This window comes from Microtus pennsylvanicus, chromosome 13 (genome assembly GCF_037038515.1).
Source record: "Microtus pennsylvanicus isolate mMicPen1 chromosome 13, mMicPen1.hap1, whole genome shotgun sequence".
In the NCBI taxonomy this organism is placed as follows: Eukaryota; Metazoa; Chordata; class Mammalia; order Rodentia; family Cricetidae; genus Microtus; species Microtus pennsylvanicus.
Genome location: NC_134591.1, coordinates 63,822,336 through 63,839,757, shown reverse-complemented (window position 1 = coordinate 63,839,757; position 17,422 = coordinate 63,822,336). Strand labels below are relative to the sequence as shown.

The 17,422-nt window shown below is 49.9% G+C and overlaps 1 protein-coding gene across 5 annotated transcripts; it reads left to right on the top strand.

The window, feature by feature from the left end:
* Positions 1-3,961: 3,961 nt before the first annotated feature.
* Positions 3,962-17,275, top strand: Rcc1 (regulator of chromosome condensation 1). 5 transcript variants are annotated; one of them, XM_075945511.1, is made up of 11 exons: positions 3,962-4,044; positions 9,302-9,383; positions 10,044-10,082; positions 11,089-11,276; positions 11,417-11,596; positions 12,280-12,376; positions 12,470-12,592; positions 13,894-14,049; positions 14,246-14,365; positions 14,665-14,817; positions 16,229-17,275. In XM_075945511.1, the coding sequence occupies exons 2-11, from the start codon at positions 9,311-9,313 to the stop codon at positions 16,402-16,404; spliced, it is 1,305 nt and encodes a 434-aa protein (XP_075801626.1). In that variant the 5' UTR covers positions 3,962-4,044; positions 9,302-9,310; the 3' UTR covers positions 16,405-17,275. The 5 variants fall into 5 exon arrangements, with proteins under 5 accessions (XP_075801626.1, XP_075801629.1, XP_075801627.1 ...); XM_075945512.1 differs by lacking the exon at positions 3,962-4,044 and adding an exon at positions 5,482-5,540; XM_075945513.1 differs by lacking the exon at positions 3,962-4,044 and adding an exon at positions 7,318-7,334.
* The last annotated feature ends 147 nt before the right edge of the window (positions 17,276-17,422 follow it).

Genomic DNA, 17,422 nt, shown 5'->3' with positions numbered 1-17,422 from the left:
TTTTGACTGTATGTTTTCTTTTTGGATTAATGTGTCAGTACATGTATGCAGAACACTGGATGGTATCTAGTTGGTCGTGTAAAGTGTGTGGTGGGTTCACCTTAACCAAAGCTTGGCCTTATGATGTGTGCTAGGGGTGGTAGCTAGGTCACAATGGGAAGCCCTGATTCCCTGTGCTGGCTGCTTTCACCTTGGGAAAGTCAAGAACCTGAATGATAGAATAGGGAGAAGGTAGGCTTTGAATTGAAGATGCTGGTACTTCTCCATGATTGGTGTCAAGTGGGAATGAGGGTGGGAGGGAATGCCCTAAATTGGCATGGGACGTGCCTAAGTGTAGCTAGGGGTTCCTGCAGAAACACAGGCTTCTCAATTGAAACAGCCCATCTCATCACTAAAGTGCCTTTCAATATGCCAACATAAGCCAGCACTAGCTTCTGGGGGTAAAAACCTGTACCTCCAAGTTCAATGAGCCTGTTCTTAAGCCTTTGTTTTAAATTTATTATGTATACAGTGTTCTGCCTGCCTGTAGGCCCGAAGAGGGCACCAGATGTCATTACAGATGACTGAGCCACCGTTTATGTGGGTGATGGGAATTGAAGTCAGGACCTTGGGAAGAACTGCCAGTGCTTTTAACTTTTGAGCCATCTCATGCCCCGCCCTTGGCTACTGACAGCAAAATTGTTAACATCCACTTTAAATTTGGATCATCACTTCTGTACCTGTGCAGGGGGGTGAACCCATAACCTAGGCAAGTAACCTTCCAGAGGACATAAGCCCCTAGATATGGTTGTCAGTTCACAGTGCATAAGTGGGTGAAGTATTTACTTTTATATGCTCCAAATAACATGGTTACTGTTTTAACTATTAAGGTACAGCCTTAAGAGTTAAAGCCAGGGGGGCTGGAGAGATGGCTCAGTGGTTAAGAGCATTGCCTGCTCTTCCAAAGGTCCTGAGTTCAATTCCCAGCAACCACATGGTGGCTCCCAACCATCTGTAATGAAGTCTGGTGCCCTTTTCTGGCCTTCAGTCATACACGCAGGAAGAATATTGTATACATAATAGATAAATATTTAAAAAAAAAAGAGTTAAAGCCATCCAGGGCTACACAGAAAGACCCTGTCTCAAGAGATCTTGCATATACCTATAACTGGAAGTACCAATTGAAGTATATAGCAAGACCCTGTTCTGAAGAATGCTTAGGTTTCTTGGGGTTGACGGCAGAACACATGTACTAAACCCGGTGGCCATGGGTGTGTGAGGTCCTGGGTTCAAGTTCCAACAATGAAATGGGCTCAATCCTGAATAGAAGTCAGGCTCCAACCGTAACTATGGTGACTGAGGTCTTAAGTGCATTGGTGTTTAGCCTCAATGTTCATCTGAGGGTGTTGGGCTCCCTGGGATTAGAGTTACCATGTTGGTAGAGCTCAGAATTGAACCTGGGCCAAGGGAAGAGCAGCCAGTGCTTTACAGCTCTTATTTTGTGTGTATGTTCATGTACCGTGTGCAGGTCATTCCAGATATTTATGAGCTACCTTGTGCTGAGATTTCAACCTGGGTTCTCTGCAAGAGCAACAATTTTTTTTTTTTTCGAGACAGGGTTTCTCTGTAGCTTTGGAGCCTGTCCTGGAACTCCCTGGGTAGACCAGGCTGGCCTTGAACTCATAGAGGATGCCTGTCTCTGCCTCCCAAGTGCTGGGATTACAGGTGTGCGCCACCACCGCCTGGCTAAGTGCAACAATTTTAATCTCATTTTCTACCTCAAGTTTTTGTGAGAAGCAAATGGGTTAATGCACGTAGGAAGGGTTTACATCTATGGGAGGTGTATCAGTGGCTGAAAGTTATATTGCTCTTCCAGAATGCTGGAGTTTGGTTCTTGGCACCCACATCCAGCAACTGCCTGTAACTCTAGCTCCAGAGGTCCCAGTGCCCTCTTGCAATCTGCACACCCTAAACTCAACATGCACAAACCCACACACAGACATAATTCAAAATAAATGATTTGGGGGCTGGAGAGATGGGTCATCTGGAAGAGCATTGGCTGTTCTTATAGAAGTCCTGAGTTCAATTCCCAGCAACCACATGATACCTGACAACCATCTATAATGGGATTTGATGCCCTCTTCTGGCTTATAGGCATAGGTGCAGATAGAGCTCACATACATAAAATGCTTTAAGAAATTTTTAAAAATGAGTTTGAGGGACAGGGACTTGGTGACACATCACTATAATCCTAGCACTGGAAGGCTGAAGCAGGAGGATTAGGCATTTGGTGACAGCCTAGGTACATGAGTCTTTCCCCTCCCCCTACATTTTTTTTTGTAAGATAAGTGATGATCATATTTCTGTAATTACATTAAGCCATGTGAATGGGTAAGATCTTGGAGAAAGACAGCAGAGTCTCCAGGGCGAAGCTTGGAGAAACTTCACAGTTTATCATCCAAGAGAGGAGGTCATGATGGAGGCAGAGGTAACCCTGAAAAGGTAAGACAAAACTAGGGCACCAATCTGGGGCTGGCACTACATAGTAATCGTCAAGAAATGGCTCCATTGGCAAAGGTGCCCGCTGCCAAGTCTGAGGACTGAGTTTCCCTCTGGGACCCACATGAGTGGACAGAGGACGTAATTTTGAAAGTTGTTCTCTGTCCCCACAAGCACTGGACATGCGTATGCACACAAACAGAAATGAAAACCTGTTGACAGGTGAAGCATCAAGGTCTAGAGCCCTCTCCCGACTGTGAGCCCCACTTTTACTGACGGGCCAACCACTAGCTCTTGTAGACCAGGCCGGCCTCAAACTCACAGAGATCCGCACCTCTGCTTCCTGAGTGGGATTAAAGGCATGCTGATCTTGTTCTTTAATGAAGGTACCATTTTCAAAATAAATAACTGGGCATGGTCATACACACCTTCTCTAGTGAGGCAGAGGCAGGCAAGGTAGAGCTCTTAACCTCTGAGCCATCTCTCCAGCCCTGAAAGTTCTGTGATCAGAACCCTCTGATAGTAACTCACTGTCTCCATAGACACACTAGACCCTCAACCTCTACTACTCTAGGGTATATGGCAGTTTCACAGAACTTACCCTGTCATTGCAAATGTTACCTTTCTAGGACTGGAGAGATGGCTCAGTGGTTAAGAGTGCTGGTTGCTCTAGTGAAATTGGGAATTCCAAGGACCTACAAGGCAGGTCACAACCATCTGTAACTCCAATTCTAGGGCATCAGGCGCCCTCTTTCGGGCTATTTCAAGCATGGCATGGCAAACATGGTACACAGACATACATGTAATAAGCAAATGTTACCCCTCCTGAATGCTTTTCCCACTTAGATTTAAATTGGAAAGCCTTTTCTAATTTGTGTTTGTTTGTTTGTTTTTGTTTTTTCGAAACAGGGTTTCTCTGTGGCTTTGGAGCCTGTCCTGGCACTAGCTCTTGTAGACCAGGCTGGTCTCGAACTCACAGAGATCCACCTGCCTCTGCCTCCCGAGTGCTGGGATTAAAGGCCTGCGCCACCACCGCCCGGCATGTCCTAGCACTCAGGAGGCAGAGGCAGGCGGATCTCTGTGAGTTCCAGGACAGTCTGTTCTACAGAGCGAGTTCCAGGGCTACACAGAGAAACCCTGTCTCAACAAGACAAACAAATCTGTTCCTGAGCCCTACCTACCTAGGCTGAAATCAGATGGCTCTGTATATGTGACAGTTGGATTTTTCAGCCCTCAGATGGACACTTGGAGAACTAGAACCATCAACCTTGTTTTGCTCCGTACAGATCTCACGCACCAGATTTTCCAAACAAACCAGGATTGTAGTAATATCCTGCTGGTTGTCTGTCTGTCCCATTTTGAGGTCTGAAAAAAAAAAAAAGCACTGTAGTGGGTAGAAACTGGTAGCACCCGTTTGCACTTCCCGCACTGGCCGCCAGGGGCCGCCCGGCTCTTTGTTTTCCTTTATAGCCAGGGTCGCGGCCGGAGGCCCGCAGAGCGCATGCTCGGGGCAGTTCGCCGCCGGCCGCCGAGCGCTGGAGTTGCTTGTGGCAGTCCCGCACGGAGGTAGGTCGCGGGGATCCCCGGGGACCGGAAGCTGGGAGGGACGCGGGGCCGCGTTGGGCCGAGGTCGCCAACCGCGTGGTGTAGCGCGGGGCGAGCTGCACGTGAAGCCGGCCGCGATGCGGGCGCGCGAGCTTTGGCCCGCGTGGGCCCCGCCTTGCCGGCTCACGGGCCGCACAGCTCCTTAGCCGCCGCGCTCTGGGCGCGCGCTCCGCCAGGCGGCGGGAGATTCAAACGGCTGGTGCGCGGAGGGGACGCGCGGGAGGTCGCCGGCAGGGAAGGAGCGGCAGCGTCCACAGACTATCGTCTACTCTTAACCCCCATCAGCCAACCCTGTGTAACCCTATCGCTTGCTGCCTGTCGGTGCCGCGCTGTTCCTGAGCCAGTGGGGAACAATGGTGACAATGGCGGGCCTCCAAGTTCTTTGCGGAGCGCCGGGGCTCCCTGGCGAGACTTGCATGGTTCCACAGTTAGGGTCTCCTGGGATTAGCAAAGTATGTCCGTGGAACTCGAGCGTTGCTGCTGCCAAGTCTTTGGTCTATCAGAAATTAAGTCCTCCGACCACGTGTGGCCTGGCAGAAGTTGAGGGTATGAAATTCCAAAGCGGAAGCCTTTACCGGGCCGTGGAGGGTGACCCGATGGGGCTGACTTTGGGTGGTGAGGTTTGAATAACACAGTCAGGTTAATCTAGACATGGGGCACAGCACATGCAACCCCTAGAAGTGTTTGGGGTCACAGATGTCAGTGGAGGAACTTATGGGGAGGGTTGGAGTGAGCGTGGAGGACACAGAGAAGGCTGATTCCTCCGAGAAGAGCATCCTATTGGAGCTTGGGAAGATGAATTAGACGTAATTAGCCAAGGTCTGGTTGCAGAGTCAGCTAAGAACAGGAGTCCGGTTTGGGTCTCACTAGATCCTCTTAAGCCTTCGTTTTCTTACCCATAAAATGAATGTAATATATCCCAAAGCCAGTGGCTCTTCATCTGCTAGAAGCTGTGGCTCCTCTCTCTAGGGAAAAACGAGATAGCACTAGGGAGTGCCACACCTGCACAAACACTGCCTTCTCTCATGGTAGCCTGTCCCACGAAGACATTCTGCAGCCCCTAAGTCTGATGGGGGGGGGGGCGGGGAGGGTTACAGATACTCCAGAAATGGGGTTGTGGTGAGATCACAGGGTCACAGAACTCCTGACTCCTGGTAGATTGTGTAACCTGGTATACCTACCCCATTTGACTTGGCAGGTGAGGAAGCAGGCTTGGAGCAGCTCCAGCTCAGGGGGGCTGTCCCCTGGGGCTTCATCGCAGCCATGAATGGCCTGCACACCTTTTACTGCCACGGGGACAAGTCTCAGCCCTTAGAGGGGCCCGCACTGTAACTTGTTGGAAGTTGGCTCCTTTCTGGTTTTTATTTCCTAGTCTTGCTCGCCCTTCTGGTTTTTAAACCCCTTGAAGATGGATCCTGGGGCATAAGTGGGAATGCAAGGATGGCGACAGGAGACAGGTGTTTGGGTTTCGTTTTTTATGTGTATGAGTGCATGGATGTCTGTGTTCCACATGCATGCAGTGGCCCACGGGGGCCAGAAGAGGACATTGGATCTCCTGGGAATGGAGTTACAGGTTGTTGTGAGCAGCCTTGTGGGTTCTGGGCACCAAACCTGGGTCCTCTAGAAGAACAGCAACCAGTGCTGAGGCATCTCTCCAGCCTGGGCTATGTTAAAACAGTGTAGGTCTCATTTTGTAGACCAGACTGGCCTTGAATTTGTGGAAATCAGAAATCCTGCCTCGACCCACCACGCCCAGCTAGGCTGCCCTTCCCCTGCCTGCCTTCTGGGTTTGTGCACACTGCCAAGTGCGGCAAGTAGACTTCCTGCAGTGCAGGTGGAGAATATGGGGGTACCTCAGGATCTCTTCCTCAGCAGTGGCTCCTCGAATTTGTTCAAACTTATTGGACATCCTGAGATCTTGCTGTATAGCCTGGGTTGGTCTTGGTCAGTTTCCTAGGTTCTGGGATTATACAAACAGCACTTTTTTTCCCCCTTAAAAAAAGTGAAGGCTGGGTGGTGGTGCACACCTTTAATCTCAGTACTCAGGAGGCAGAGGCCAGGCTAGTCTACAGAGTGAGTGCCAGGACAGCCAGAGAAACCCTGTCTGGGTCCTTTTTCCGTCTCTCCTTTGCTGTCTGAATATGGGCGAGGAAACTTCCAGTTCTAAGCGTCAGCTCCCTCGGCCATGGTATAGGGGCTACACTGTCTTCAGCTTTTCTGAGTTGGGTTGAGTTTGTTGTGTGTCGTGTGCACGTGTTCATGTGAATGTGCATGAGGGCCTGACTGTGTGCATGTGGAGGGCAGAGTTTGTCTTCCTTGATTGTGTTGTGCCTTACTTTTGGAGACGGCATCTCACTGAACAAGGAGTTCACCCATTAGGGTCCACTGGTAGCCATCGAGCTTCAGAGAGGTGTGTACCCCACCACATCCTGGGTTTTCTGCACTAGGGTTATGGGAGTGTTCTGGGGTTGGGAACTCAGGTTCACATGCTTGCCCGGCAATCGCTTTACTGACCCAGTCTTCTCCGAAGCCCTTGGTTTGGTTTTTGAGACAGGCTGTTCTCAATCTGGCTGTGTGGCCAGGGATGATCTTTATCTCACAAATGCCTGACTTCAGCTTGTTTTGAAAAGTAAAAGTTTTTGTACAGCAAAGATTCATGAGTTGTTTTCTAGTTTCTTTGGGAGGGAATGATGGGTTAGGAGGGGAACAAGGGGTGACTTTTGTAATGATCTTACTTTTTTACTAGAATGAATGTAAGCTCCACGTGTACAGGAAGCAGCTTAACCTCTATCTTTGCATCTTAATCCAACCCCAGGCAATCCTGAATACTTGGGAGATGAGTATATTCGTGTCACTGTTTGACTGCCTGCTCTGTGCTAGGGACATCCAGTCCCAGCTTCTGTCCACCCTGAGAGGTAGCAGATTGTTAACGGTTGAGCAAACCAGAGCCCTAGAAGATGACTCGAGTCCCAGCGACCCCAAAGTGTGAGGAGAGCGGTCTCAGAGATGCAGCTAGGAAGGGAGGGGATGCCATTGCTGTGCAAAGTTCAGAATTGCCACCTCATGACAGAACTGGGCCAGCCACAACCCGCACAGGCTCTGCAGGATCCTGACCTGTTTTTGGTTCCTCCCTTGGAGTTAGAAGTCTCTGGCCTTGTGTTCACACCTTCTGAGTTGACTGCTGGGAAGCCTGGGGCCCAGGGTTGGCTCTGGCACGGAGAAGGGCCTTGAGCAGTTTTCATTCCTGTCAGGTAAGGAGGGACTGGTGAGCCTGCTTAGACTCCAGTAGGTTTCTGTCTCAGTGTCATCTGGGAACACCCTGAAACACCACTGTCCCACCAGAATTAACTTATGAGCAAGCTCTTACTCTTCGACCATTTTTATTTGTTGTTTTTGTTGTTGTTATTAATTTATCATTGGCTTTCTTTCTGTTTTTTTTTGTTTATTTTTTCAAGATAGGGTTTCTCTGTAGCTCTAGAGCCTGTTCTGGAGCTCACTGTTTAGACCAGGCTGGCTAGTCTGCCTGCCTCTGCCACCTGATTGCTGCGATTAAGACCCACTACTCCCAGCTCTGTGTATTTGTTTGGCTTTTCGGGACAGGGTTTTTTTTTTTTTTTTTTTTGGTCTGACTTTCCTGCAACTCATTACGGAGATCAAACTCAGACCTACCTGACTGCCTCCCGAATGCTGGGACTAAAGGTGTGCACCCAGCCCAGCTTAATTTTAATTTAATTTAATTTTAATTAAAACTGAGGTGAAATCCAGAGCCTCAGAAATGATAAAAGAGCACTCTGACAGTAAGCCACACCCCAGCAGTATGCTGTCATTTAAACCTGTGCGTCAGCCACTCCTGGAAGCACGGGTCTGTAAACGCAGCTCAGGTGTGGCCCAGAAGGAGAGGAGCTTGGCCATTGGAAGCTACACTGCACCCTGTTTCAAAGGAACAGGTAATAACTGCCAGATTGGTGGTGCTCGGGAGGCACAACTACAGATCGGTTTACAGGATAGCCAGGGATACATAGAGAAACCCTGTCTCAAAAAACAAAAAAAAAACCTTCCCCCCCAAAAAAAACCACAAACAAAAAAAATTAGTTAATACCAAGCTAAAATGGAGACCAGGCAGCTCTTCAGACTGCTCGCTTTGGGTGTGGGGTGTTGATTTTGTTTTATGTGGTTCGTTGTTTCACTTTATTTGGAGATTCAGTCTCCCTGTGTAGCCCTGGCTGGCCCGGAATTAACTGTCTAGACCAGAGATCCCCCTGCCTCTGCCTTCTGATTGAGCGCTAGGGTTAAGAGCATGAAGCACCTGTTTCCCTTGTTTGCGTGTGTTTGAGACTGGCTGGCCTGGGATTTGGATGCTGCAATGCTGGGGTCATGCGTGGGCACCATACCTGGCTTCTGTCTGCCCTTCTTTGTCACAAGGAGCATCTTTCTGTTCAATAGATTTGTCTCTAAGAATGTCACTTTTGATGGCTTCCTACCATTCCATCATGTATATTCTACCCATGTAGCCAGTTGACTCCTCCCGCCCGCACATTCCTAGTGCTGAGTGTACAGACATGCCACCAGGCCCAGTTTATGTAGTGCTGGGATTTGAACCAGGATCAGACATGAAGCTTAGGCATTTCTCACCAGGCTGGGTATATCCCCAGCCCTTAGTCCACTACTATTAATTAAATGGTTTGCTCACTCCCCCACCCCACACCCCTATGTTACCAGCAGTAGAGAATATTTGTGAGCTCAGTTATTATCCACTTATCCACTCAGCAGTTCTGGGGTAGATTCTGGGTGACTCCTTACTTTTTTACTTTTTTTTTGGTTTTTCGAGACAGGGTTTCTCTGTGGTTTTGGAGCCTGTCCTGGAACTAGCTCTGTAGACCAGGCTGGTCTCGAACTCACAGAGATCTGCCTGCCTCTGCCTCCCGAGTGCTGGGATTAAAGGCGTGCGCCACCACCGCCCGGCTTGACTCCTTACTTTTTAGGGTTTTTGGGGTTTTGGTTTTTTTGAGACAGGGTTTCTCTGTGAAACCATCCTGGCTATCCTGGAACTCACTCTGTAGACCAGGCTGGCCTCGAACCTACAGAGATCCACTTGCCTCTGCTTCCTGAGTGCTGGGATTAAAGGTGTGCACCACCACCCACTGGCACTGCTTTTGATAAATATTATACAGAAAGATGTTTGTGATTCTGACATGTAGTATTTGGCTGGGCTTTTCAGGACAGGAAGATGCCACCCAAGCGCATAGCTAAGAGAAGGTCACCCCCAGAAGATGCCATCCCCAAAAGCAAGAAGGTGAAAGGTAAGCTAGCCTTGGTCCCTTCCTGGCTCTGAGAGGTCTCAGAACAAACAGTGAATTCTCTGGGTCCATGCTCCTTCCTCCCTGGCTGGAAGCTCTGAGGGGCTTAGATGTCTAGGGACCCCTGCTCAGCGGAGGTCCTCATGCGTCTCCCCCAGTCCGACCCTGTAGCAGTCAGCAGAGAGGCGTAAGCCAAGGCCTGTCAGAGAGCACTCGGAGCCGTGTTGTCAGAAAAAGAAAACCCCAGATCCTAGGCAAATGCATTATGCTTTGTTCTCTCTACGATACTTTGATTTCCTCCCCCTGATAGTGGGGAAAGTCCTTGGCCTTAGGACCATTTGCTCTAACCTGACAGCTTGAAAGCCTGAGGCTCTTGGATCTGCTGTGCTTTCAGAGTTGGGTCAGGTCCCAGCTCTGCCACTTTCTGGCTTAGCTAATCTGGCTGAGGGTGAGTTCCCCTTGGTAGAATGAAGATGAGACTCCACCAGCCTGTCTGAGACATTGAGGATTAGATGAGGTAATGCCCCAGCTTCGTTTGAGGGACCTGTCCTATAATTTTTCTCTCCTACAACCCCAGAGTGTGTCGGAAGACAAGAGAAATTGACCCCTAGTGTGGGAGGGAGGAGCGTAGACACATGCTCAGACAGTGTCTGTTTTTTGCAGACCCTCGTAACCGCGGTCCTGCCGCCCGCTCCCGCCAAGGTGCCTGTGGGCCAAACCCAACTGACCCGAAAACCCAACCAGATGGCTCCCTGCCTGGTGCAGCCTCTGTGCATCCGCAGTGGCCCTGGCAGCTGAGGCCACACCCCTGGGGAAGGGACTGGATACCATTGACTGAAGGGCTGTGGCAGGTTTCCATTGGCTGCCAGAAGGCTTTGCACTACCCACTGATTGGCCCACATCTCTCTGCAAATGCACCTGTGGGTTCTTACTGTGCCTTCCTGTTCCTCTGAAGCTGTCACTGTGCTGCTCATGCTGGCAAAAGGGGTAGTCTCCTTTCCTCCTGTGTTTGGGAATTGGAAATCTGGTCTGGGGGTGGAGGGCCATTCAGATAGAGGCTGTTAAGTGCTGTAACCCAGGAAGTTGCCCTGTGTTCATTGCAAACTCTGCTAATCAACTTTATGAGCCTGAGTAGGCTCTGATCCATGTCCTGTAAAAAAACAGAACAGTGTCTTCTACTTTTGATGTTTGCTTGAGACGCAATAGTCCTGGCTGTCCTGGAACTCACTATGTAATCCAGGCTGGCATTGAACTCCCAGAGATTTTGCTGCCTCTGCCTTCAAGGGCTGGGATTAAAGGCTTGCGCAACTACCTGGCAATAGCTAGGGGTCTTCTAAATATGGGAGGTCTGCAGAGCCAGCTAATGTTGGTAGAGCAAGCAGTCAGTGAAAGGTTGGCACTATGGGTGCACACCTGTGGCATGGTCTCTGCGGGAGACTGTCTTGTAGCCTCACTGCCCGTGTGCCCTGCCCACGACATCCATTTCACTGTGAGAGAATGTCGGCTTGGGTTTTAATCCTCACAAACCTTATGAGACAGATCCCCTTGTCATCCTCGTTCACAGATAAGGACGCTTAGGTCTTTCTTATCTGTAGCCTGTTGGCAGAGCAAGGGCTTGAACCCCAGGTCATCACAGTCCCAGAGCCCGTGCTGTGCCCTCTGCTGCCTTCATCCTGCACACTCAGGGGCCGTCTTCTCCACTCTTCAGTCTCACACAGGTCCCACAACACAGAACCAGGCTTGGTGCTGACACTGGGCCAGGGCGACGTGGGCCAGCTGGGGCTGGGTGAGAGTGTGCTGGAGAGGAAGAAGCCGGCCTTGGTACCCCTTCTACAAGATGTTGTGCAGGCTGAGGCCGGGGGCATGCACACTGTGTGTCTGAGCCAAAGTGGCCAGGTAGGTCAGAGGGTTGGGACTGGTTAGATAGGGCCTGGGTGCAAGGGTATGGGACAGGACCTGGCTATAGAAGCAAGGAGCGGCCTAAATGAGTAGGCCACAGAAGCAGACTTTGTGCTGATGCCACACCCTGGGTACAGGTTTACTCCTTCGGCTGCAATGATGAGGGTGCCCTGGGAAGGGACACGTCAGTCGAGGGCTCAGAGATGGTCCCTGGGAAAGTGGAACTGCAGGAGAAGGTGATACAAGTGTCAGCAGGAGACAGTCACACAGCAGCCCTTACCGAAGATGGCCGTGTGTTCCTCTGGGGCTCTTTCCGGGTAAGACTGGGCCTGGAGAATTGGGGGTGGGGACCAGCAGGCAAAATTAACACAGGATACCCAATGGTTCACGAACTCAAGGAGATCTGCCTGCTTCTGCCTCCCACAATGCTAGGATTAAAGGCTTGTGTCACCACCTCCTTGTTTTGTTTTTTTTTAATTATTTTATCTCTTTTTTTAATATTTATTTATTTATTATGTATACAATATTCTGTCTGTATGCCTGCAGGCCAGAAGAGGGCACCAGACTCCATTAAAGATGGTTGTGAGCCATGTGGTTGCTGGGAATTGAACTCAGGACCTTTGGGAGAGCAGGAAATGCTCTTAACCTCTGAGCCATCTCTCCAGCCCCCTCCTTGTTTATTGTAAACATTTTTATAGAGAACTTTTCAACACAGAATACTCAGAATAGTGTATTGCACCTCTATCTTCTTGCCCTGCTGCTTCAACAATTAATTGGCTTTAGGCAGATGTGTTTGCCTCTGCTCAGGTTTTTATCCTCGCTTGCGTTAGCACAGTTCCCAGACTGGGGATACTGTCAGTCTTCAGGGTGTCCATATGTGGCCGGGAGCCTGCCTGTCTCACTGTCCACATCTGCTGCCACTCCCGTCCTTTACCAGGCAACTGCCATGGCCTCAGCAAGCCTGGGCTTGCCCGTTACAGTCTCTGCCCCTCCTTTGTAGGACAATAATGGTGTGATTGGGTTGTTGGAGCCCATGAAGAAAAGCATGGTACCTGTTCAAGTGCAGCTGGACGCACCTGTGGTAAAGGTAGCCTCAGGTGAGTGTTGGGTGCACTGGGCTGGAACGAGGACAGTTCGGCCTTGGTTCTTACAGACAAGCCCTTCATCTTCTGCCTTCCTCTCGTCTTCAGGGAACGACCACTTGGTGATGCTGACAACTGATGGAGACCTCTACACCTTGGGTTGTGGGGAGCAGGGTCAGCTGGGGCGTGTTCCTGAGCTATTTGCCAACCGAGGTGGCCGCCAGGGCCTTGGTAAGTGGCTTTGGTACCTCCAGTGGGATGATTTGGTAAACCATCCCCTGGCAGAAGTAGAAAGTGGGAATGTAGCTGGAGATTCTCATCTCGCCTGGTCTCCCAGAGGTTTACTAGTAATTACATACTGTTTGGCCTATTAGCTCAGGTTATTATTAACTAGCTCTTACATCTTAGATTAACCCATTTCTATTTGTTTGACCATGAGGCTTGTGGCTTGTTGTCTCACGTCTTGCTTCTATGGTGTCTGCTGACATCTCCTTCAACTCTGTCTTTTTCCCTGTATTCAGTTTGACTTTTACCTCCTAACTGTAATCTGAAAGCAGCTTCTTTATTAACAATTGGTAATAATAAAACATATTGACAGCATACAGAGGGGCATCCCACATCACAGGTGGGATTCTGTTGAGGGTTATATCCTGTGCACTTGCAGTGTTCCTTAAGAACTCAGACTGGGCAGTGGTGGCACACGCCTTTAGTCCTAGCACTTGAGAGGGCAGAGGTAGACAGACCTGTGAGTTCAAGGCTAGCCTGGTCTACGGAGCAAGTTCCAGGAGAGCCAGGGCTACACAGAAACACTACCCACTACCTCAAAAAAAAAAAATGCTTTAAGGTGGAATGGTTGGTGGCAGATACCTTTAATCCCATCAGTCGGCAAGCAGAGGAATGTGGGTCTCTGAGTTTGAGGCCAGCCTGGTATACATAGTTCTAGGCCAGCCAGTAAATAATGAGACCCTCTCAAAAAGGGTGGGGGCACTGGAGAGATGGCTCAGTGAACTGCTCTTCCAGAGGACCTAGGTTCAGTTCTCAGCACCCACATGACAGCTCACAATTGTCTGTAACTCCAGTTCCAGGGGAATCTGACACCTTCACACCAATGCACATAAAATAAATTTAAATTATTTTACTCAGAGGGATGTGGGGACCCTTAGACCTTGGAGGCTGTCTCCTTATCTCTAACTCCCCACCCCACTCCTGCTGGCTACTGTGAAGAGAGAAGTGACTCAATCAGGAAGATTCCTGGCACTCAAGTTCCACTTAAGCTTTTCTTCTCGTGACTGTTAACAATGTGAACCGGCAGCCGGGCGGTGGTGGCACACGCCTTTAGGGCCAGAGCTGCTACACAGAGAAACTCTGTCTCTAAAAACCAAAAAGAAAAAGAACATTGACCCTGCCTTTACGCTCCATTGGCCTAAGTTACCTCTTCGTAACAAGAATGGCCCTGCTCGACTTCTCGGACTTTTGTGGAAGAGAAAACCCCCTGGGTCTGTCATTGATCCTGGCTTCCTCTTTCCTGACAGAGCGACTCCTGGTCCCCAAGTGTGTGCTGCTGAAATCCAGGGGGAGTCGGGGCCGTGTGCGCTTCCAGGATGCCTTCTGTGGTGCCTATTTCACTTTTGCCATCTCCCGTGAGGGCCATGTCTATGGCTTTGGCCTCTCCAACTATCACCAGCTTGGTGAGTACTGGCCGTAGCATCAGGCTGCACTCGACCTTGGTTCCAGCTCTAGCTTTTGAACTTTGCTTTTGCTTTGTGGGGTACCTGATCCCTTAAAGCTGTGGTGTAAGGTGGCATTTCTGGGGAATGGTGGGTGTGGCCTTTCTGAGGATGACAGTGATGGAAGCTTCTGGAACACCTTTACCCTCGACAACAGGAACTCCAGACACTGGATCTTGCTTCATTCCTCAGAACTTGACATCCTTTAAGAATTCCACCAAGTCCTGGGTGGGCTTCTCGGGTGGCCAGCACCATACAGTCTGCATGGATTCGGAAGGTAGGTCGCCCAAGTCCTTCTACATGGGACACAGTCGTCCCTGACACAGCCAGCATCCTAGGATTATGATTTGGGCCAGACATAGATTGCATCTGTGAGGGTTATTCTGGTACTTCAGAGTGGGAGCACCATGGGGGTTGTGTAGAGCATCTTCTAGCTCCCACCCCCAGATGGTGAAAAGGTCCTGAGACCTCACCACCTGAGATCTGACCCTCAAGAGCATGGGGGCTCAGTCAGTGTGCTGTCTGTTTTACTTGGAATATGCCCCTGCAGATACTCACCTTCTCCTTATTCCACAGGAAAAGCATACAGCCTGGGCAGAGCTGAGTATGGGCGGCTAGGCCTTGGGGAGGGTGCTGAGGAGAAGAGTATACCCACCCTCATTTCCCGGCTGCCTGTCGTCTCCTCAGTGGCCTGTGGGGCGTCTGTGGGCTATGCTGTGTCCAAGGATGGTGAGTGGGGCTCCTCAGGTCTGGTATGGTTGGAGCCCGGGGAGCACGATTCCTAGCATATTCCTCAGGTTGTCTTGGAGATGACTCTGCTTTGCCACTGACTCTCAGGAACCCTGGAGTATTTTTGCTATTTTGTTTTGGCGTTTTGATTTTGAGACAGGGTCTCTCTCACCGTGTAGACCCGGCTGGCCTGGAACTCAGAGATTCGCCTGTCCCTATCTCTGCCTCCGCCTTGAGTGGAACGGGTGTTCAGATCACAGGCATGTGCCATCATGCTGGACTTAATGTAATGAGTCTTTTTCTGCCCTGCCAGCCAGTTCTCAAATAATGGCACAGACACTTTTTATTAATTATGAAAGCTTGGCCTATAGCTTAGGCTTGTTTCTAACTAGCTGTTATAACTTAAATTTACCCATTAATAGTCTACATTCTTTCACATGGTGTGACATCTCTTTTATCTTGTACCTCCTATTTTCTCTGCGTTTATCCTGGCACCCTTCCACACCTAGATTCCTCTTCCTTTCTCTCCCTGGAAATCTCACTTGTACCTACTGACTAGCTATTGGCTGTTCAGCTTTTTATCATGCTAATCACTGTCATGCATCTTCACACAGTGTATAAGTATCCCACAACACATTTTTTTATGTTTATGTTGTTTTGTCTGCATATATGTATATGTACTCTGTATGTGCTTGGTGCCTGCAGAGGTCAGGAGTGGGCATCAGATTCCCTGGGACTGGAATTACTGACGGTTGTGAGCTGCCATGTGGGTCCTGGCTAGTCCAGCAGAAAAGGATGTGGGCATATAGTAGCCAAAGCGCAGAAAGAGGTGCACAGCCAGGGACCCTCCAGAATTCAGGCTGGCAGCAGTGCTTGTCCTTACCTGGGAGGACTTCCTCAAGAAGTTGGTTTGCACTGCAGCATTCAGTCCTGAACAGAGGTTCGGTCCTTCGTGAAAACCAGAGGATAGGCCAGGTGTTGTGGCACACACTTTCAGTTCCAGCACTGAGGAGGCAGAGGGAAGCACATCACTTAAGTTTTAGGTTAGCCTTGTCTACATAGTGAGTTCTAGGCTAGCCAGGGCTACTTAGTGAGACCTTATCTAAAATAAAAAAAAAAAAATTAAAAAACACCACCCAGAGGGTGGCATATCAAACCCAGGAGCATCTTAATTAGTCTTAAAAGGTGACCGGTTCAAGGAACAGGGATTTAGGATGTAGCCTCCTGTGGTGCCATGCTCTGGAGTAGGGAGAATGCAGTGGGGGAGCAATCTCCTCAGCTCTTCCAAGCTCCTTTGAACTTGGGCTGGGGCCTTGCCAGACTGCTATTGGTCAAGGCCACGTATCTCTTGGTATGGTAAGGCAGGCCTGAGGACCTCAAAGACAGCTGCCTCTTTTTCTATCCCTTCTAGGTCGTGTTTTTGCATGGGGCATGGGCACCAACTACCAGCTGGGAACTGGGCAAGATGAAGATGTCTGGAGCCCTGTGGAAATGACTGGCAAACAGCTAGAGAACCGTGTGGTCTTAAGTGTGTCCAGCGGGGGCCAGCACACAGTCTTATTAGTTAAGGACAAGGAACAGAGCTGATGAAGTCTTTGTGGGCCTGGCTTCTGGCCCACAATCCAGCTTCACAGAACAGGAAAACGGCCAGCGACAGATTCCAGAAGGCCCCTCCCCAGCCCTGACAGCTATCATCTCCTGTCTTTTCCCATTACCACAGCAGAGCCCTTTTCTTCTGTTTCGTCCTCTTTTCTAGAATCATCCTGGGACTTGCAGGATGAGGGAGGATGGGAAGGGGGTCTCGGAAGGAACTTTGCTTACCCTAGACTTACGTCATTAGACCTTTCCCTTCACTGCTCTGCCTCCTGTGGTCGTCATAGGCCCATTGCCTGCAGAGCCCAAAACTTCCTGCCCACACTCTGAAAAGCTGGGAACTCCATCAAGCCCCCCCTTCCCCTGTGCCACTTCTTATTCCTGCCACTAGCTTACAAGGAGACAGGTGGTGGCACAGTCGTCAGATCCAGTTGTCATGGACCATGCCTGGGGAGATCTGGACAAAGGCTTTACAAGGCTGTGGGTGACCCTAAGCCAAAAATCTGCCTCTAAACAGGTGTCCATGGGCAAAAACAGTGACCCATTTGAAAAAAAATCCAACTAGCTTGCCCAAAAGCACAAAGCACCCACTGTGTCTTGGGCATTGCCTGTGCTTTCCCATCCAGTCAGTCTTTCTGTCCCAGAAGACTGGAAAGCCTCGCTGGGGGCTCTGCTAGGCAGTCAAGGCAGGGTATTGGGCAGGGGTGGGGTTGGAGGCCAAAGCTTGGAGGGACAGAGGCTGGTCCTATGAAAAGGAGGTAACAGTGGCTGAGAGGATAGTTTTGATTTTTTTTAATTATAAAATATTTTGGAGGGGGGGGAGTGAAATCTTTTAACACTTTGAATAAATTTAGAGTTTTTTAAAGTGGGCTCTTTGTTTTATTCAGGTTCCCCGGGGTTGTTTTGTTGTCCTAAAAGAAGCACCTGCCATGTGCCAGGCATGATGAAGAGGGCAGGGTAGCATGTCTGTGGGCAGTTGTCAAGGCTGTGGCCAACACAGCTGTGAGCTTCC